The 21,414-nt window shown below is 49.8% G+C and overlaps 1 protein-coding gene across 2 annotated transcripts; it reads left to right on the plus strand.

The window, feature by feature from the left end:
- The first annotated feature begins 8,049 nt into the window (after positions 1-8,049).
- ARMC5 (armadillo repeat containing 5) lies at positions 8,050-20,346 on the plus strand. 2 transcript variants are annotated; one of them, XM_081168845.1, is made up of 6 exons: positions 8,050-8,579; positions 10,273-10,380; positions 11,689-12,526; positions 15,608-16,890; positions 17,972-18,104; positions 18,551-20,346. In XM_081168845.1, the coding sequence occupies exons 1-6, from the start codon at positions 8,240-8,242 to the stop codon at positions 19,341-19,343; spliced, it is 3,495 nt and encodes a 1,164-aa protein (XP_081024971.1). In that variant the 5' UTR covers positions 8,050-8,239; the 3' UTR covers positions 19,344-20,346. The 2 variants fall into 2 exon arrangements, with proteins under 2 accessions (XP_081024971.1, XP_081024972.1); XM_081168846.1 differs by lacking the exon at positions 8,050-8,579 and adding an exon at positions 8,652-9,268.
- The last annotated feature ends 1,068 nt before the right edge of the window (positions 20,347-21,414 follow it).

Genomic DNA, 21,414 nt, shown 5'->3' on the forward strand with positions numbered 1-21,414 from the left:
AGTACCGGTTTCTTCCCACCAGCAAGGGAGGGTTGCCAACTTTTCCCTCTAGTAAAAGTTCCTGCGCCCTTTCTGCATGACAAAGCAAGTGGAAATTCCCTTAGCTACTTGGATTTGCAGGCTGGATCCTTTTCACCTGCCAAAGAACTTTTAAAGCCAAGTAGAGCACGAGACTCTTCATCTCAAGGTTGTGGGTTTGAGCCCCACATTGGGCAAAAAGATACCTGCACTTCAGGGAGTTAGACTAGATGACTCTCGGGTCCCTTCCAACTCTACAATTCTATGATTCTAAGGGGAATGAGATCTAAGGTGCAGGGATAGGCGGAGGCTTTGCATTTAAACAGATATATGTTGGCATGTTGAGGGCTGATGCGAGTTGTAGTTCAAGTTCAAGCATCAGTTTTTCCTCCACCCGAACACTCCCACAAAGCTAAGATTCCCATGAGCAGTGCTATGGTTTTTGTAACAGTCGTCAGGCAGGCAGAAATTCAGCAGGTGAAGCTTCCCTCCATCACTGCATCGCCTGCCAGCTTTATCTCTACAGTCAAAGACATTGGCAGGTTGCAGAGGAAAGGGAGAGGGAGAAAAGAGCAGGGCTTCTCCATCAGCTCTGCTGACACACCAGGTGCTCTGACTGCTCTTTCCCCTCACCTCAGCCATTCCATCAGGTTATCTCAGCCATCCCCAAGCTCGGCCCTCCAGATGTTTTGGGACTACAACTTCCATCTTCCAACCAGTGGTCAGGGATGATGGGAACTGTAGTCCGAAAACATCTGAAGGGCCGAGCTTGGGGATGCCTTTAATGGTTATCTGAACTATTTCAATTCAAGCCAGGCGTTTTTTTAGAAGTAGGAACTGATGGCACCTGACATTTGGTTTCTTCCTCCCTACTTCCCATTCCCTTTTCCTTTTCTGTCATTTTTGAAAATATTGTAAGCTTGTGGGAAACAACAGCTTTTCGGAAAATAATGATTGTTCTGTAAGCTGCTCTCTGGGAGCCTTTTCAGCTGAACAGAGGAGAAAAAAAATATCTAATTAGGTTCTACTTAGAGTAGACCCACTGAAATTAATGGGCCTAAATTAGTCATGCTTATTAACTTCAGTGGGTCTGCTCTGGGGAGGACTAGCATCGGATGCAGATGTTTCAGTATAATTTCTGCCTGTGATGCAGCTGTTCAGAAAGAAGAAACCAGCCAGGCTAGAAGGGGAGACAAGGGGCACATAGCCCTGCTCTGGAAAATACTGATTCCTCCTCAACCCCATCAGACACCCAGCACCAATTCTCTGTTGGGGAGGGTAACCAGGAGTCCTGTCTCTCCAAAGCAGCTATTTCCCTCAGGGGAAAACTTTGGTAATAGGGAGCCCTGAGCCAGGACATAAATTGCACCTCCCCAATATAATTTTCAAAATAATTCCTTTTGGTACAGTTGCTTTTTTACGGATCTTACAGGGATGCTGGTGGTGGCGGGGGCAACTTTGCACCTCCTTGGCTCAGCACCCTGTGGGGGGTAACCGCCCACAGCACCCTAAATCTGGCACTGATTTCTGTGTTAAGATCAGACAAGTGTTTGACCGGAGTGCTGTAGGGGCACTCGCACCTAGCCATCAAAGCACACTCTTTGGTACGTTTGGGGGATGTGGTTTTGTCATTACAACAAACCTCTTTCCCACTGCAAATTTCAAGAGAACCGGTTGGGGCAGGGCGGGGTATGTGGACTGACCAGCTTTGATCCACTTCGCACTACTCACCCTAAACAATACCCGGTATTAATCCTTGTAGGGACAATAGAGGAAGTGAGGCTGAGAAGGGATACTTGAGGGTGGTGGAGTTCTATTCCCACTACAGGTTAGAAGGGGAGAAATCGAGATTAGACGGGCATGGGGTTGGTGCCTGGAGGCCTCCAAAATAGGACTGAGTTGCACTGGGCAAAGCCATAGAGAGGATCAGGTTGGTTTTTCAGGGGTGGGTGGATTCAAGACTTCTAGATTCTTTGGAAGGAGAGAGATGGGCTGTGTGTCCGGATTACTGGCTCTGGGTTGCTGCATGAGGTCAAAAGTGCTGTGGGTTATGGGATGGGCACACCAGGACTCCGGGGTTCTTCTCAGAAAAGGGGAAGTAAGGCATTACTCAGTAATGGTGAAAGCAGAGAGTGGAAATGGACTTCAGATAATGTAGCACTGTTCTTTTACCCTAGGGCATGAAAGACAAGTCACCTGACCCCCTTAAGCATCTAGGACAAGGTGGACATTTCCAGTCACATTATGTAACTTCTCAGTAGGGTTTCCTTATTGGTTCATTTAGCTGGTCCATTCGTGACCTCCACCACCATTCTCAAAGTTTTATAGGCAATATAATAGTATTTTATTTTATTTTATTTTACTTTACAATTTTTAGTTCTATAGATTAGTATACAACATAGGCTTGCCATCCAGTAGACAGGATAGGTAAAAAGGTAAATGACCCCTGGACGGTTAAGTCCAGTCAAAGGTGACTATGGGGTTGCAGCACTCATCTTGCTTTCAGGCGGAGGGAGCTGGCGTTTGTTCGCAGATAGCGTTCCGGGTCATGTGGCCAGCATGACTAAACTGCTTCTGGCGCACGGAGGACCATGACGAGTGCCAGAGCACACGGAAACGCCATTTGCCTTCCCGTCGCAGCGGTACCTATTTATCTACTTGCACTGGTGTGTTTTCAACCTACTAGGTTGGCAGGAGGTGGGACAGAGCTCACCCCGTCAGGCGGTTTCGAACTGCTGACCTTCCGATACAAAAGGAAAAAGGCATGAGGAGGGGAAAGGAAAACAAGCAAATTCAGGCCCTAATTATTCCCTAAAGTGACACAGATTTTATAGTGTGGGAGGCAGTCCTGGGAGAGCAGGAACCACATGCCAGCTTGCTGTCAGCTGAGCTGATGGTGGCTACCATAGGATCTCATGGAAGCAGGTCAAGGAGGAACCTGAATGTCTGGCTCTGAGAAGTCAGGAAGAAATACTGAGAGGAATTGAGGAGCCCAGGGTTTCCCCCAAATATCCCAAGCCTCCCTCCCCTCTCGTTGTTGTGAGTCAACCCAAGAACCCTGAGGCAGAGAGGCCGCTGAGTGAGTTGTTTTGCGTGCGGCAACTTGGAGGTGGCAATCTCTTGCATCATCCTTCCGCCTGCCAGGCCGGAGTTTCATCTGATGAGGAAACAAAGACAGGTAGCGACGATTTGGGCAAGATATAAGGAGCTTGTTGTGGCCTGGTTTTCATAATCAGCAACCTGCTGACAAGCAGCTCTATGCTCTCCAAACCACCTTCGGTCCCGGGGTGCCAACAACGCCTATGCCAGAGTTCACCCCGAAGCAACCAGATTTTTTTTTAGTTTTTTTACGAGTGTCCTCCCTTCCATTCTGAGGACGCATCACGCCTAATAAACCAAAAAGGTGGAATGTGGTGTGATGAGTTTATGATTTCAGGACTTTTGAGAACAGCAGATATTATGGTATAAAAAGGCTTGATTTTATACCAGTCAGCCCTCCCCTACTAACCATATTGTCCCTGCTGCCATTGACACCAAGTGTGGACCAGGCTATGAGAGATGGAGTGGAAGATAATGCTGTCCCAACACATGAAGGTCACTTTGTGGCCTTGGGCAACTGTCTCCCAACTAGGAAGCTACCTCACAGGGTAACTATGAAGATAAAAATGGGATAGCTCCGTCTACATCGCCTCAAGCTTCTGAGAAGACAAGCCAGTAGTTACCGTACCTTTCAATAAAATAAATGTTAGATTGTGGTTGGGCTACACATCCAGTTAGCTCAGTTGGTAGAGCATGAGACTCTTAGACTGCCTGCACATAATATGTTTAAAGCATGTCCCTCCCTACTGAATCCTGGGAACTGTAGTTGGTTAAGGGTGCTGGGAATTGTAGCTGTGTGAAGTGCAAACTACAGTTCCCAGGAATCTTTGGGAGGTGTTCTTTAAATGTATGGTGTGTTCACAGCGTCAATCTCAAGGTCATGGGTTCGAGACCCACCTTGGGCACATACCGTATTTTTCCATGTATAAGATGATATTCTTTCCTTAGAAATAATAGGCAAAGATTGCGTGTCATCTTATACATGGATAGAAGAGGGGGGGCCAGACGATTGGTGGCTGCAGCCAGCAGGAGATTAGCAGCAGCGATAGGGTGTGTGATTGGTTGCTGCGGCAAGGCCTGCTGATGATTGGCTGCAGCTGTGGCAATTGGGCAGGCTATTTATGGCAGCGGCAAGGGCGTGCGTGCAATTGGCTGTGGTTTCGTTGAGTGTGCGCTTTTGGCAGCAAGTGTGCAGACGATTGGTGGCTGTGGTGATGTGTGTGATTTGCATTGGCGGGCAGGCGGTACAGCAATTGGTGGTGGTGACTCCTCCCCCAAAAAGCTCACCAACAACTTTGGGCAATTCCCCCCCCTCACAATTTTTTGTTGCGGTCCCAAAAAATAGGGGTCGTCTTATACATGGGGGCGTGTTATATCGAAAAATACAGTACATTTTTTTAAAAAATTACTTCTTCAGACAATGTAGTTAATCTGTGGAATTCATTTCCACAAGATTTGCAATGGCTACAAATATGGGTGGCTTTAAAAGAGGATTAGACATATTCATGGAGGAAATGGCTATCAGTGACAGCCAGCCATGATGGCTATGTTTCAGTCTCCGCTGTCAGAGGCAGGATGTGTTTGAATACTGTGAGAACAGGATGCTGGACTAAGTAGGCCTTTGGTCTGATCCAGCAAGCTCTTACTTCTTACTTCATTTAGTCCAGCATCCTGGACAAAAGTCTCAGACTGAAAGGTTAACAGATCAAAGGAGTGATAAATAATACAGAAAGACAGCCTGTAGCTCCATCAATTCCTGCCCCAAGACTGAGGAGGCACCTGGTAAAATGGCTTCTCCTGGGAACTGTAGTTTGTCATGGCTGCTGAGAGTTGTTAGGAGACCCCCGATCCCCTCACAAACCTACCGTTCCCAGAATGGTTTAGCAATCAATCCCCTTCCCATGGAATTCTGGGAATTGTAGCTCTGTGAGAGGAATGGGGCGTTTCCTAACAACTTTCGGCACCCTTAATGAACTAAAGTTCCCATAATTCTTTGGGGGAAGCCATGCTGTTTATAATGGTTTCATAGTGCTTTAAATGTATATTGTATACAGGGTCTGAGTTACGTAAGGCTACTTTTGACATTATGATTAATGTCAATGGAACACGTACTCAAGGCTCGGACCACTACGACGCTAGATGTTGCCACATCTGAAGTACAAACACCAAAATGTTGCATGCTGCCTAGCTCATTTTTTCATGACGCACAGGCCGAGTCTGGATAAACACTGAGGGAACAGACAGTGAAGAAACAGGACCATGCTTACTTATTACAGACATGACACATGGACATAATTTTACACAGGCGGATGATGTTCATAAAAAAAATCCACTGAATATAGTTTCAGGCTGAACCATTCTTTCCCTGATTCTATGTACATTAATGAAAACATAAGTGTGGGTCTGTGTGCAGATATGATCTAAAAAGACATTTCACCCCTGAAATGTGTGGCAAGAGACAGCCGTGCTTGTTGAGTGGGGTGGCCATGATCATCTTCTTTCACCATGTACTTTTGTCTGAACCAGGCTCCAGAGGTGGAGGGTTGAAGGTTGAAAAATAGCGCCCCTTGGCTCTGTCCATCTTTGATGTTTAGCCAACACTTGTTCAGATTGCCCAATCGATAAAGGTGACTAGATCAGTAGGCTCATCCGATCCGTGTTGCTTTGTTTTGAAAATGTGCTCTTTGTGTGGCTTGTTTTCTCTTAGGGACGGACAGTCCCCACACCCCACTCCCAATAAACTTTCTACCCCAAATTACATTAGTGGCTGCCGGTATAGGTTTAAGTTTACAGTCATCAGCACTCTGTTTACAAGCTCCCCCAAGTTGTCCTCCATCTCTACTGCCAGGAAGGTGAAGAGGCTTCCAAGTCCAGCTGAGGCCAGTTCTCCACCACATAGCCTAGTGAACCACGGCTGATCTCTTCAAAGGGCTTGTCCTCTTCCACCAGGGAGAGCCTGTCTTGGGCTTCAGGCATCTTCTCTTGGATTTAGCTGCCTCTCACAGTACACTGGGCAGGGCTGTGAGGTTTAATTATTAGTAGGGGGGGGGGTTGATCCTCTGAGGCTTCCCTTTTAGGCAAACATTTGTCCTGTACTGTAGATGGACTGCCATGGCCAACTGGAAATCGGGTTACAGGGGCTGCAATCCTATGCCCACTTATTTGGATCCAAGGTTAATACTGACCTCTGAGGCCCTGGTGTGAATCCACCCTCAGGAGATATTAGACTCAAGGACACAATAGATGGGACACTAGAGACAGGCTCCTGCCCAAGCCTGTGGGAAGTTCGGCCTCACCATCAGCCTTTCAGACCGTATTGGGTCAGGATGTCGCCAGCACTCCATGCATCAGTGGTGGTAACCACATGCTTGAGATGATAGACAATTTTGTTGTCTCCACCATAACCAGCAACCTTTCCATTGATGCTGAGCTGGACAAGCTAATTGGCAAGGCTGCTATGGCAATGGCTCGCCTCTCCAAAAGGGTTTGGGAGAATGATCAATACCAAGATGAAGATCTACCAAGCTTGCATGTTGAGTTGGTTGTGGGCAACTTACAGCAGCCAGGAGCGACGCCTCAGTGCCTTCCATATGCATTGTGTCAGGAAGATTTTGGGCATCATATGGCAGGACAGAGTCTCAAACAAAGAAAGACGTGCTCTTTCAAGCCCACATTCCCAGCTTGTTCAGACTTCTGTCTCAGTGACGTCTACATTGGCTTGGTCATGTGCATAGCATGAAAGATGGCAGGATCTCCAAGGATGTGCTTTACAGGGAGCTGGCCTCAGCACCAGGCCTGTTGACCAATCAACTCTGCATTACAAAGATGTCTGCAAGAGTGACATGAATTCTGGCAACATTAACCCCACTGTATGGGAATCCCTGGAGACAGACAAGTTGTATAGCCACATCAGTAACCAGAGGAGAAATGACCACCGGAGGAGCGGAGAAGAAATGGCATGGTGCACCTGCATCAGTTATACTGGATGCCTTCATCTGCCACAGCTGGAATAAAGCATGTCTCTCCCTCATTGGTCTCAACAGCCAGAGCAGGCGCTGGAATTCTCCAGCAGTTTGGGTTTGACTTTGCCCTCGATGGTGCACTCTTCCATTGTCTCCCAAGACAGACGGATGCCAACACTCATATATACACTTTTGCTGCTTTTGGGGGGTCACTGCATTGTTTGATTCTGCTGCTATTTTAATTTGTCACCACTATCATATTGTTATATGTGTGAGGATTTTCCGGTTATAACTTTTTATTTTCCTTTGGAAGGTGGGATATAGATTTAATAATTAAACAAAGTAACATGATTGTAATTGGTTTTTAAAAAAATATATAATAAGTCACCTTGGAAAGAGTAACCCTGAATATAAATATCGAAGCAACCACATTAAGTAAAGCCCCGTGACCAGAGCGGAACTTTATTCTGCGACTCTCCTCTCCCTTTGTTGTCTTCTCTTTCCCTGTCTAAATTTAAACTACTGTACACAATTCCCGGGACGGTGTTTTTTGTTTTTTTTAACCCTCGCCTTTGACTTTCCGTCTTAAGTGTGTAAGCCATTAACTACCTAGCTGATGCAATGTTTCATCACCACACTTTAAAACTTAAATCGAACGAGCAAAAGCCACGGTGCTCCAATGCAAGCACTTAAGATAACACTTTATTATATCTGAAGCCCGGAACGACCAATCAAAACACAACTTTCGCGTATTTCTCCCCAGGAAAACAGGAAAAACTGACGGCTGCAAACGCCAAAAACGACGCGCGGCGCAGTCCGGGATACTTTCCCGTCGTGCCTTGCTCCATTCTCCCCGAGGCAACCATTTGGTGGCGCGTTGCCTTCTGGGAGTTGCAGTCTTTGCTCCCGACGTTTCCCTACACCGTCTATAGCCAGGAGGTGGGAAAGGGACTACAACTCCCGTCACGCAACGCGCCTCCCTTGGCACGGGAGGGGGACTCGGGCTATATCTCGGGACCTATAGTCCTCGCACCCCCCCCCCCGCGCACCTTTGTCCTCATGGGGAGCAAACTACAGTTCCCGCAGAGCCGAGGGGCCCGGCCGCTCTAAGGTCTCCGCCGCCCCTCCCCCGCCCGGCTTTGGCAGGGGCTTCTCCCAAGATGGCGGCTCCCCCTCCTCCTCCTGCTGCTCCCCGGGGCGCCGGGGTCGGGGCCACCTCCCCGGGGGGCTCCCTGGGCTACTGCTTGGCCCAGCTGCAGAAGGGCGCCGAGCCGGGCCTCGGCCGGGCCCTGCTGGCCCTCAGGACGCAGCACATCAAGGAGGCCGGGGGCATCGCCCGCTTCCGGAGCCGAGGGGGCCTGGCGCCTCTCCTGGGGGTCCTGGCCGGCGCCCCTCGGCCGCGACGCACCCTGGACCTCGCCCTCAGCATCCTGGGCAACTGCTGCACCGAGGGCGCCAGCCGCACCCAGGTGCGCGAGCTGGGCGGGATCCCGCCCCTCGGTAAGTGGGGGGCCCCACTTATGGGGAGGACCAGGTACCCCCTTGGGGTAAGGGGGAGCTCGGGGGCAGTCTTGGCCCCCCACAACCTTTGGGGGGGGGCGCCAGGTGGGATCCTAAGACCCCCAAGTCAACCCTCCAGCCCCCCTCCCAAAAATTGCCTGGGTGCCTGTGTTGCCAAGGCCCCCTTGACTTGTCAAAGGATGGGGTCCCGTCCCCAGAGTTTGTAAGGATTATTGGATCCTCGCGTGGAATAATAGCTGCTTTGGCTCACTTTCTGGGCCTTTCTGCCTTCTCCAATACCTTTACTTTGGGCTGTCATGTGTGATACCCATCTCGTTAAATAAGATGATGTAGCTTGGATTTTCTTATTTATTTATTTATTTATTTTAAAAAAATCTCTTGCTTAAAGGGCGTTAAGTGTTGGCAAGTGGAAATCACAGAGTCGCAGAACTGTTGGAAGGGCCAGCCAGCCCAAGCCCCTGCAACGCAGGAGTCACAGCTAATGTTAGGCTTTGCCCTTGGGGCTGGGGAGGGTTGAAGCCATACGTGCAGTTCTAAGGGTGATGAGCTGTCGCCCTTGGTTAACCTCTACACCGGACTGATGTTGGGTGTCAGAATAGGACCCGGGATGCCAGGGTTCAAATCCCTGCTCAGCCACGAATCTCATTGGCTGAACCACCCTGAGATTGGTGGGTGAAGGGTATACAAACTGAATACATACATAAATAAAATAACTTGGGCCTGTCACTCTCTGCCTCACAGGGTTGTTGTGAGGATAAAATGGGGCCGGGGGACAGCCATTTATGCCATCTTGAGCTCCTTAGAAGAAAGGGGGGATATAAATGTAATAAGAATTAAGGGCATTGGCATGGAACATGTGCACACGTCTTGGCATCCTGAGCTACTCGAGTTGGACTTGTGACCCTTTGAATGCTGCGGTGGGAGGAGATGCCTAAGCCTTTAAGGGAAGTTGCTTGAGGATGCGCAGGGACTTGTAATTTGCTTTTTGCAGCTGGCAGCGCCACCTGGCCGTTAAATGTGTAAATGCCAAAGCCTCAGTCTTTCCATCGATGGAGGACTGCTGGCTTGAACCAATGCAAATTTGTTTAAGTTCAGTGTTTTCCTTTTGAGCTTCTACCCCGTTTGGTTCTTTCATAGGTTGTGGGGCTGTTTTAAGATGAGTGAACGCATGCAAACTAGAAGTGGTTGGCTTTTTCCCTCTAGGAGAAGCTAGCAATGATCTTGGGGATTTGGGATTATATTGAGGTTCCCCCTAGCAGTAGCAAGACCTTGTGCATTTGGAAAGCAGTGTTTACACTGGTTGTCAAGAGAGACCACACCTTTTCATAAATCTTTAGCACTATACGGTGTAGAGTAAGCACTTCAGTACATAGAGTGCAGAAATGTGATAATTCCTGGTTGAGGGCTTAAGGCCTGTATTACATGGAAGGGGTGGGGATAGAATCATGCAGAAAATGCTACCCTCTTTAAACAGCTGTTCTTACACAACTTAAAAAAAAAAGCAAAGAGAGCTAAATCTGCTGGCCTTTAAAGTGCCGCAAGACTCTTGTTGCTTTTCACTGGAACAGACTACCACAGCTATTCCCCTGAAAGTTGTTTGTGGTTTTACAGCTACATTATTCTCCATCTCTCTTCCTTCCTGCCCCCCCCGCCACAATCTGTGGGTTTATAGTTACTATCCTGAGATCGCTTGCTGCAGAAAGCATCCAGAATCGGACGGCACGAGCCCTCGGCAACTTGGCTGTAGACACAGAAAACTGCCAGGCCATTCACGAAGCAGGTTGGAAGTGGGATGGTGCACTGGGTAGGGATGGAGGGCAGGTTTGTTCATGTGGGGCTGGGTGGGGGTCCAGTCCATATGTTATGACTTCCTGCCCCTTTGCAACAGGGGGAATGGCATCTCTTTCTGCCTGCTTTCCCGCTCCGTAACAAGGTGCTCCTCATTTCCACGTGTTAGACTGACATGAGTTTATGTAATTACTCATTGCCTCCACATCTTAATAACCGGAAGCTTCCTGGTGAAAACTAGCATAGTGGAGGGGAGTGCTAAGAATCTGAGCTGGAATAGCCCAGTTTTATCCCAGTTATAGCCTCACTTGGTGGCCCCAGGCAAACTTCTGCACTCTCCCTCTTGGCACCTGCTCTGCAATACCAGGATCATGCTGGCCTACCTTATTGAGCTGTTGTAAAGATTACAGCAATAATGTCTGTGAAGTACTCTGAGCGTTTGAAATGCACTATATAAACATGAAGCTTTGTTCTCGTTATTGAAAATATTTATAGTCTTCATGTATTACAAAATTCCCAGACAGAATGCACTGGGATTCCAGAATGAATAGGGGATCTGTGTGGAGCATTTGGTCACTTCTGGATAAACTACAAACAGGTTGTGTGTTCAATTAGGTAACATGCTAGCAGTTTTCTCTTTTAGCCTAGGTAAAATTGGTGGGGGAACGTATTTCGTGTTGGAGACTTGTTTTAATTCTCTCTGTGTATCTCTCTCCCCACCCTCGTTTATCTGGGACAGAGAACAGAGGAGGGGTGGGAATGTTGCTGTAATTTGGGTGAAATTTCTGCACAACTTTCTGTTTGGATTCAAGTGCAGACGTTCATATAAACTTCTAAAACTTAGATGCAGATGGAGGAGTTGCTTTGGAATCTGTGGCAGCCCTCTCAATAGAAAGGGCTGTGGCCACAGAACCCTTTTCTTTTTGCTCCCATCTGTGGAGCTGGGGGTAAGATGGACACCCATCTCTGCTAAAAAATCACCAACGTGTTTTTCTAGTAGCCTGGAAGGATGTGGCATATGACCTTGATAAAATTGCCTGGGAAGTGGCGACTGCCCTTTAAGGTCCTCTGCATATGCTGCTCACAGCACCCTCATTGCAGCAGCTGCTGAGAGTAGCAGAAAAAGATGGGGTTGGTTGTGGAGAGAGATGGTGCTGAGACTTGGCAGGCCAGTTGGAGAGACTTGGATGTTTGCTGGCAAACCATAGAGAAATGGTAATATATGAGACTCTATAACTTGGCTTTCTTTTTCTTCCATTCTCTCCCCCACCCCGCCACCCAAAAAAATATCCCATTACAGGAGCAGTGCCCCCGCTGGTGCAGGTCCTCACCACCTCCCAGGACAGAGAGTGCTTGCAGAGTGTGATCAGGGCAGTGCGCTACCTAGCTGACACGCCTGCGCATCGCCTTGTGCTGGTCCAGCAGGGGGTGGTGCGCTCCATTGCCGAGCGCTTGGCTTCCTCCTTGGATGACGCCGCCCTTGTTGCAGCTGCCGTGCGCGCCCTCCTGGAGCTGACGAAGGGTTGCAGCCGCGACTGCGCGCAGCAGCTCAGCTTGGCGGGCGGCGTGGCAACCCTCGTGGCCTTGACTAGCCACGAGAAGCGGGCGGTGCGGGAGACTGCTCTGGTGGCCCTGTGCAACCTCTGCCTGCAGGGCATGCTGAGGCCAGCTGTGGGCAACGCTGGCGGAGTGGAAGTGCTGGTGGGGGAGATCCGGCAACGCCAGAGAGCCGGGGCACCTGGCGTGGCCCTCCATCCTCTGGTGAAAGCTTTGTGCCTGCTGTGCCGAGAGGCAATCAATAGAAGCCGGGTCCGAGAAGCCGGGGGGCTGGAGCTGCTGCTGTCCCTGCTGCGGGACCAGGGCCACAGCTCCTCCCACGACCGTGTGGTGGTGGCCTTCGTGGCCTTTTTCTATGATGAGGAGGCCCTGGAGGTGCTGCAGGCTGGAGGGCTTGTGCCTTTGCTGGTTGGGAGGCTGGCAGCGCTGGGCCAATGGAGAGGCCGGAAGGAAGAAGAGGAAGAGGAGGAGGAGGACCTGGTAGATGAGAGGGATGCAGCTTCTTTTGACCTACCTGCAGAGGGGCGTCGTGGGGAGCAGGCCACGCCTGGAGCAGAGTCTTCCAGCTTTCAGAGCCTCAGGTAAAGAATGTCTTGAGCTAGGGAATTGTTTTATGCAAGGGCTGAAAGAGGTGATGTCCTTTCAAAAGAGGGCTTTTTATGGTGAGCAAAGTATATACCCAGAACATGCCAGTTCTGTACCAGCAAAACAAAACAAACCCCATTTGGAATGTCTTGTGCAAATAAGTCACATCTAAATGTGTAGCATTTTCTAAATTTTTAGCAAGGCCGTGGAAAATGGAAAGAAGCAAAGGTGTCAAGATTGGGGGCAGGGTCAAAGGAGCTGGACAGGGATGTTGCCCTACTCCAATCATTGCCAGCTCTGCGGAATCACTTTTAGCTTGTTTTCAAACTTTTCTCTGCTGGAAACGCAGGTTGGAAAACTAAACAGTAAAGTTAAAGGGACCCCTGACCATTAGGTCCAGTCGTGGCTGACTCTGGGGTTGCAGCGCTCGTCTCACTTTATTTTTTTTTTTTTTAAATATTTTTATTGGGTTTTCACATTTTATATAGACACAAACAACACACATAACACCAAAACAAACATAAAAAACAACAAACATGAATAGTTCCCGAAAATCTTATTTTCTAACCCTAGTCCTTGACTTCCCCCCACCCCCTCCCCTGCATCCCTGTTCCCAGATTTGTGTCAGCAAGTTGGCATTTCTTCCGTCTTAGTATTAGTCCTTTTATAAAAAAACAAAAATAAATTTTCCCTAAGTTGGACCCCAATTCTCTTCCCTCGATTTCTCATTTTTTCTTACATAATTTTCTTATTACTAAACCCCCTGGTCTTGAGTGTTGTTTAAATTTAAATACTTCCCTCCCTCCCATCCCCGCTTTGCGTCCTTTCCCAAGACATGTCCAAAATAACAGTTTTTAGCCTGGATTCCGCACATCCGAGGCTCTCAAATCTCTTTCAGTCCCTCTCCGCCAATTTTGTTGGTAGTCCTTTTTGTCTATCATCGAGTCTCGAAAGATTTCCTTAACCATCAATCCAATCAGTCCATAGTCTCTTCCCATATTTAAAGGCAACTGCTGAGGAATTTCCACAAGGCCTAAGTCTTGGTGATAATCAAAAACAAAGTCTATGTGGAGGCCCCAATTGTACTTCTTTATTTCAAGTTCCTGAATTCCATAAAGTCCCAGGGCCTCCACTTTCGTCTTCTGTATCTTTCGTAGGCTTAAAGTAGATTTAATCCAATAGTCTCCTTGCTTGTGTTCTCCAGATGCCGGCTTCTGGTTAGTATTTTCCCAGATAACTTGTTCTCTTTCTTGTTTTGTCTTCTCCTCTTCTTTGTTTATAGTTTCGAATTCAGCTGTGGGTTCTTTCTCACTCAGGCCCTCATTACATTCAGCAGAACTACTTGTTTCCAAATCCAAGGTCGTCAATTGTTTACTCATAGCTGTAGTCTGCTCCTGTAAGGTTCCCACCAGTAAAAACATCCTTTCGATTTCTCTCAGTATCTTTCCATCCACAGCCATTGTAATTCCACAGAATTCCCCCTAGAGGGAATCTGGTTACTGAGTAATCTTTTCTCCAACAATCCTCTGTCCTATTGTTGTTTCTTTGTTTCCCAAAATTTTAGTTCAATTGTAACTCCTTTTAATCCGGAGAGGTCTTAAACAGCGATTTTTTTCACTATTAATAGTCCATTTGACAGCTTTTGACAGCTGTCAAATTCTGCTCCTCTATACAGGCTCCAAAGCAGGTCGCTCCCGGGCCCGGGAGGGAGGGTTGTTTGCCACAAAACAAAGACTCTTCCAACACTCCACTCTCCTGCTCAAATTTACCTTTCTAAATCTTGGAAGTTACTGTCTTTTTAAAACTCACCCTTTACAGGGTAGGCACTCCAGCTTAGCTCTTATTTCCTTGCTCTGGATCGTCTGCAAGGGGGGGTGTGGGGACTTCCTTTTGGCACACCCCCTGGTCGTCTCAAATTCAGAAGGTAAAAATTTTTAAGTTCAGTTCCAAATTACTCACGGGTTCTTTTTTCAGTCCGAATTTCAAGGAAGGAAGTCAGCGCTCTCCAGTTATGGCTCGCGGCTTCGCTCAGCGGCGGTAGCGGTCGACTCTCAGTGCCACGCCGTCCCCTGTATCCCCTCCGTAGCCTTTAAAAAGGCTCATTGCGAATCAGGGGGGGCGCTTAAGGCACCCGCCGAGTCTTCAGTCCGCAGGCTTCTGCGCCTGCGGTTTTTAAGGGTCCCCGTGTCGCCGGCACGGCAAAGACCCATCCACCGCTGAGCCGATTCCCTCCGGAGCTCGGAGGGAATCCGCCATTTCCCGATCGCGCCAACCCGGAAGTCCCGCGCTCGTCTCACTTTATTGGCCAAGGGAGCCGGCGTACAGATTCTGGGTCATGTGGCCAGCATGACTAAGCCGCTTCTGGCGAACCAGAGCAGTGCACGGAAATGCCGTTTACCTTCCCGCTGGAGCAGTACCTATTTATCTACTTGCACTTTGACGTGCTTTCGAACTGCTAGGTTGGCAGGAGCAGGGACCGAGCAATGGGAGCTCACCCCGTCGAGGAGATTCGAACTACCGACCTGATCGGCAAGCCCTAGGCTCTGTGGTTTAACCCACAGCGCCACCCGCGCCCCTAAACAAAACTAAACAATAGTTTTGCGTTTAAACTGGGCTTGAATTTCTTAGGGTTCTGTGTCATGTGCTTGCCTTGTTCCCCAGGATTGTTGTGCTACTGAGGGTGGCTGTGGTTGCTGCCACCAGATGTTCTTTGTATTTTGCTTCCATGTCCTATTGATGCCATCGTTTGGCTGTGTGGTAGCAGGAGCCTGCAGTGTTCGATTCAAGGCTCTGGCAAGCATGTGCCACCGCACAGCTGTACGTGCAGATGCTTGCAGTATTTTGCAGCTGGCTGCCAAAAGCGGAGTCATGCACACAACAACAGGTGCCTGTAGTCCGTTTGCTGTGGGCTAGAAGCTGATACATGCACTCTTCTCCAACACTTCGCACCCGCTAATGGCTACCAACCACATGCCACATGGTCATGTGATTCCCTCCCCACTGCCCACCCCAAACTCTACAATCGCTTTTGTACTTCATCCGTTATATCTGTGCCTTTTCTTCTATCCACTCTGCAGATCTTGGCTTCTTTCTGAAGGCTACATTGCCAGCCCAGGTGACCTTTCTCCACAGTGGTCCCCCGACACCACCCTTTCTGAACTGGATGTCCAAGGATGTGTCAGCCCCAACCAAGAGCTGCAAGATGAACCCCATGGGCCCTGCCATGCCGTATCTGGAGTAAAAACCCAGTCCCGGGCCGAATCCCCTGATTTCTTAAACTCTCCATTACTGGATTTGCCCCTTGCATGTCAGCCAAGTTCTACCGAGACCTTAAACCCAGCGGAGAGAGATGGAGCGTATCCACAGCAGAGCCTGTTCCCAGTGGCATCGCCTGTGTTCGACAAACCTGGAAGTCTCTGCTTGGAGGTGCCAGATTCAGAGGAGATCAAGGAGCTGGAAATGGTTGAGATGAGTAAGCAGCAGAAGGGGCTGCTGATGAAATCAGAAGAGGAAGATCTAGCCATTCCAAAGAAAGGACTCCTTGGACAGGACGTGTTGAAGCTGTCCCATTCATTGTCCTCAGGGGCAGCCCCAAATTCAATGCTGACGAATCCATCAAAACCAGGTGAAGATACGGAACAGTCGACCTGGGTTGCTTTGACAATGGACCAAAATGAGCCTGGGACCAGTAACTCACACTTGGCTGCCATGGCGTTGATTCCGAGCAAGAGTGACCAAAGCCAACTGTCCCCCAGGCCCATTGCCAAATCGCCAGCCAGCGAGGAGGCCTGTCTGATCACCCCAAAGCTGAGCATTCAGAGCCTCTCAGGTTCTCCCGATGAGCACAGGACACCTACGTCCTGCTGGAAACGCCGTGCCAAGTTCCGGTCAACGTCTGAGCAGGCGCCACCTCCTCAAGCATCACGTCCTGCTGGCGAGACTCCGTCCCCACTGCTCTCCCTAACCCTGCCGCTCTCCCTCTCTCCACACGGGGGCGACAGAGAGCTCCATGCCCCCGAGGCCCCCGTCCTGCTGCTCCTTTCCCGCTTTTCCCAGGCTGAGGATCCCAGCCGCAGCTTGGTGACACCGGCCACCTTGCAAGGGCTGCTGCGCTACGTCACGAGAAGCCCCGTCCCCTCCTCTCGCTGCCTCCGGCTGCTGCATCGCCTCACCTGCAACCCCACTTGCCTGGAGGCCTTTGTGCGTTCCTACGGCGCTTTGCTCATCCATGCCTGGCTGATCCTTGGCGTGTCGCCTGAGCAGGTGGCGGTGGCTGTTACTGCCGAGGAAGAGGGGGAAGAGGCGGAGCCAAGAAGCCTGGATGCTGGGAAGCACGACGCCAGGAGGTTCAAGGAACTTGGTGTGTGGATTTTCTGTTATCTCTGCATTCCAGCGTAGCGGTTCTTAAACTTTCCCCCCACTAGTAAATTAAAAATTTCTGGAGATCTCAAAAGGCCACTTAATTACCCCCCCCCTTTTTTTGGTCCTGTACATCAAACCACATGCACAACTCTCATTACAGTTGGCGTTTGATAGTGCCTTTCTAGTGCAATGGATGTGTTGGGAGCTTTTGAACAGAGTTCAGGGAAGTCTAGTTTGGCTCAACAGAAAAATAAACCATACAATTGTAGCGTTTGAAGGGACCACAAGGGTCTTCTAGTCCAACCCCCTGCAATGCAAGGATCTTTTTGCTCAACATAGGGCTCAAACCCACAACCCCGAGAGTCTCGTGCTCTACCAACTGAGCTATCCCAGGGATTGAGAGTTGAGGGCGAAGTATTGATATTCCACAACCTTTCCGTGGAGCACCCAAAAGGAGACCACCAAAACGGTGGTCTACTGAGGATGATTTGAGAACCTCTGTTCTAGGATATTGGAATTCAAGCCTGCATAGTTTATTTTTTTGAGTGGTTCCTCATATTAAAGAGGAACCAGGTATTCTCATGTTGAAGATGCTGTGGTGTCTCACTTTAGTGGGCCCTTGGCTCATTGTTAAGCCAGTTGGTTTGTTGGGATACTGTGGTTTCTAGTCTGTCTTTGCCACAGGCCATGCTGTTAGCTGATGCTCAGCAGGCCTTTGCCTCTGAAGTGGTTTTCAGTGTTGGAACGTGTAAAGTGACCTTATGGTAGTGTATGAAACCACTTTCCCCCTCACCGCTGAGTAATTGAAGTCCCCTCCACCTCACCTCAGCTGGGGTTGAGGCTTCAGATCAGAGAGAGCCTTTTTGGTTCCCACATGTTTCGCAGACATAAAATGGAGCATGAAATAAATTGTGGGGGACCGCAGCTCTTGCGATACAGAAAAGGCTGACTGGGCAGTTGGGGGCAGGGCAGATGCCAAAAAGTGGGCTGGCTCCCTTCAGAGTTGATGCAGATGCCGCATCAAACGGAGGCGCTGTTTGTTGAACGCATTTCTAACCCATTCTTCACCTTCCCACCAGGAGAGACGCTGCTGATGAACCTTTGTGTGCAAGCGGAGTCCCCTTACGGGGTGGGTGTCCTCACCCACATGCTGCTGTCGGGCTCCGAATCTGATCAGGTGGCCTGTGCACTCGCCCTTCCACTTATCTGCAGGTAGGTCTGACATTGCTCTGTGAAACTGGTATGAAGAGAAGGGGATAAAAAGGATTTACTTCCTCACGTGGTTGCAGTTTCCTCATGTGGCTACCAAAATGGTGGCGGCCATCTTGAATGAGGAGCAGCCACCAGGCTGGGACGGAGTGACCTCAGGGTTTTATTTAGCCCCAGATTCAGAAATTTGGGGGTGTGGACAGTGAAACTATGGGGGGGGGAGTATATTACTCCTCACCACATGAACCACAAGGCACTCAGAAGAGTGTATGAGATATTTATTTTTGAAAGAAGCAAAAAGTGTGGAGACTGAGGAAAGAGGAAAGTGTGTGTTAATGTTGGGGGTCTGATATTTTACAATTCTCATTTTTCAGCTAATAGAAGGGGGGAGTTGGGATCTAACGAAAGGTACTGAGGATACAAAGCGGTTTTCTCTTTGTCTCCCATAGGAAGGATTCCCTTTGCCGGAAACTTCTGCTGGACCACTCTGGCCTGCGTCTCCTGTTAGGTGCCCTGGTGCGAGACCCCGATCCCTGCCTTGTTTTCTATGCCTTGGATTCCCTCTCCCTCCTCCTGGGCTCCCAAGCCACAGGTCTTCCCTCGCCGTCCCCTCCTGCCTCCAAGAGGCCGCGCTTGGATTCCCCGCCTCCTTGCTCTTATTGCCGCTTCATGGACGAAGGCAAGGCCGACTTGTATTTCCAGCTGGACTCTGGCACCCGGGTGCCCACCGTGCGCCAGGTCATCAGCGAAGCCTCTGAGGTCTTCTGTGCCATGCTGAGCACTGGGTTTGCAGAGTCGTGCCACACCACCGTGAGGCTGGGCAGTGTGTCTCCTGAGCCCTTCCTGGCTCTCGCGCACTTCCTCCATGGCTGCCGCGGCAAACCCTGCTCGGTGCTGGGGGTTTCGGTCCCCTTTGCTTTAGCCGAAGAAATCCTCACGGTTGCCGAGCAGTATCTCCTCCCCGAGCTCCAGTCCCTGGTTGATGATGCCATGTGCCGGGACTTCCTGCGCCCCGAGACTCTAGGCCAGGTGTACTGCTTGGCTGAACGGCAGAACCGGCCCCGCTTGCTTCGGAAATGTGCTGCTTACATTCTCCAGGACGTGGCAAGGCCCACCTGCCAAGCCGCGGTGTTGGCGAAGCTTCTCCAATCCGTTGGGAATCCTAGCAGGTTGGCTGAGGAGCTGCTCAGGGTGGTGATGGAGTCCCCGTGGGGCTCTGGTGCTGAGGTCCAGCTGGGCTGAAGGATTTACAGCTCTGTCTCCTCCTGCCCTGTTCCACCCCCCTTCTCTCTCTCACGCCACACATGCACACACATAACCGCAATATTGGCTTTATAGTGGAAACCCAAGTATGATGACAGAAGGAGTGCTAGGAGAATAAATAGGGTGAGACTCAAAAGAATGGCCTCACAGCGGTCAAAGGGTCATCTTCTGGAGTGGGGAAGCATGTGGGGCAGTGATGTGGCAGTGAGCGCCCCACTTGATAGAGTGGTTGTGTGCGTAAGGTTGGTGGAGGTGACTGCATGAGGGTGGAAAAGAATGGAGGGAGGGAGGAAGAGGGCTGGGGCGGTGCTGCCACCCAAAAGGCATGGGGGAGGATTTAAATCAGATGTGGGGAAACTTTGGCCCTCCAGATGTTGCTGAACTACAACTCCCATCATCCTTGGCCGCTGACCACGCTTGCTGAGGGATGGTGGGCATTGTAGTTTAGCGACATGAGGGGTGCCAGAGGTTCTCCACACCTGATTAAGATGAAAGGTGGAGGAACCAGGTGTCAGATTCCGCTTGGACGCAACAGTAGCCCCTTTTGAGGAGGGTTTCTGTCAAGAGCACTTAAAAATCAAAGAACGGCCAGCCTCAGTGTGATCTTGGGCATGGCAGCATGTTCAAAGTGGGCAGGATCCCTTTCTGATAGCGTATCAGGAAGGGACCCCAGATCGAAAAATACAGCATTTCTGAGAGTGCCATTCTGATGGCAGCTGCTCCTGGAATTGATCTTAGTCTTGGGAGGAGATGTTAAAAGGGCATGAATGTATAACTGAAGAAAGGTGAGCCATCTCACAGAGTTGGGGGGGGGCAGCAAAAGCATTGAGGCCACCAAGTAGTGGAAGGAATTTGCAGGATATCAAGGTGCTTCTCTCCAGGACACGTGGAAGCACTGAGAGGAGTCTGGCCCATTTGTATAGATGGAACTATATTGCATATAAGCTATTGTACATAGAGAAATACAGACATCAAAGAGGTACTCGGAGCGTCTACCTGGCCTCAGCTTATTTCTGTGAGTGAACAAATGGGAGGTGACCAACCCTTGTTGCTGCAAAATTGGCTGCGACCCAGTTTTGAGCCAGCCTTCTGCAAACGAACCAGTTGTTCCAGACCCCCACAACGAGTCTCACCATTAACCCTGCTCACTCTTAATGGGTGGGAGGGATATTTCAGTGTCATCCAATGGGGGATTCTTGGCACGAGGGATAAAATGTGTCTGGTCTGCACAATTGAGTTCTCTGGCCATTGAGCAAGCTCTTGAGGGGTGGGATTTACACTTGCATGCCCTGTGATGCCAATCAAGCCTCACTGAATTGAATTGTGAGGCCTCTTAGCCCCCGTTCCTCCCCTCCCCACCTCCTTTCCACGCCAAGGACAGGAAACGCCTGCTTCTAACTGCATCCAGATGGTCTGGAGAACTGGCGAAGGGGAGGGAGAAACCACTTCCTGAGAGCCTGATTACTGTAGAGCCTGTTCGTCTAGGATGGGGTGGAAGGGAGCGCCTTCCCCAATGGATTCTTTCTGGGTCCCATTTTCAGTCCCATATCGTTGTTTTTGAAGGGTTGGCTGTCATCTGTTTTTTCCATGGCATTTATTGGGTGCTGGAAGCTGACCGCTAGCATACGTAACCCTGCCACTGAGGTTATGGTGTAAAATCACAGCTGGGAGATGCAGCAGAGGTACGCTGCTCCTTCCCTCTTGGGATACTGTGTGGATGATTTGAGGTTTTGTAAGGACTTCATTTTTTTAATGTTATTTTCTGGTCATGCTCCAGTTCCTCAGCATGTGAGAAGCATTTCCTATAAATTTATCTCTATGCCAAGAAAACAGTCACCTGCTTAATTTCTGCATGATTGGTTGCTGTAGAAGGCAGAGGAGCTGGGCGTAACACTAACGGTGGCAGTCCTTGTTCATCACGCAGCCATCATGCAGTCTCAACATATCTGGTGCAGAAGCAAACCAGGCTGAGTGTTCCAGGGCTTGTTTTCCTTCCCGAATTCCTCCTGTGCCTGGCTCTTCTCTTGGCACAAGCCCGTTAGGCTTGTGA

Source organism: Podarcis bocagei (genome assembly GCF_964188305.1).
Source record: "Podarcis bocagei genome assembly, chromosome: 13".
Classification (NCBI taxonomy): Eukaryota; Metazoa; Chordata; class Lepidosauria; order Squamata; family Lacertidae; genus Podarcis; species Podarcis bocagei.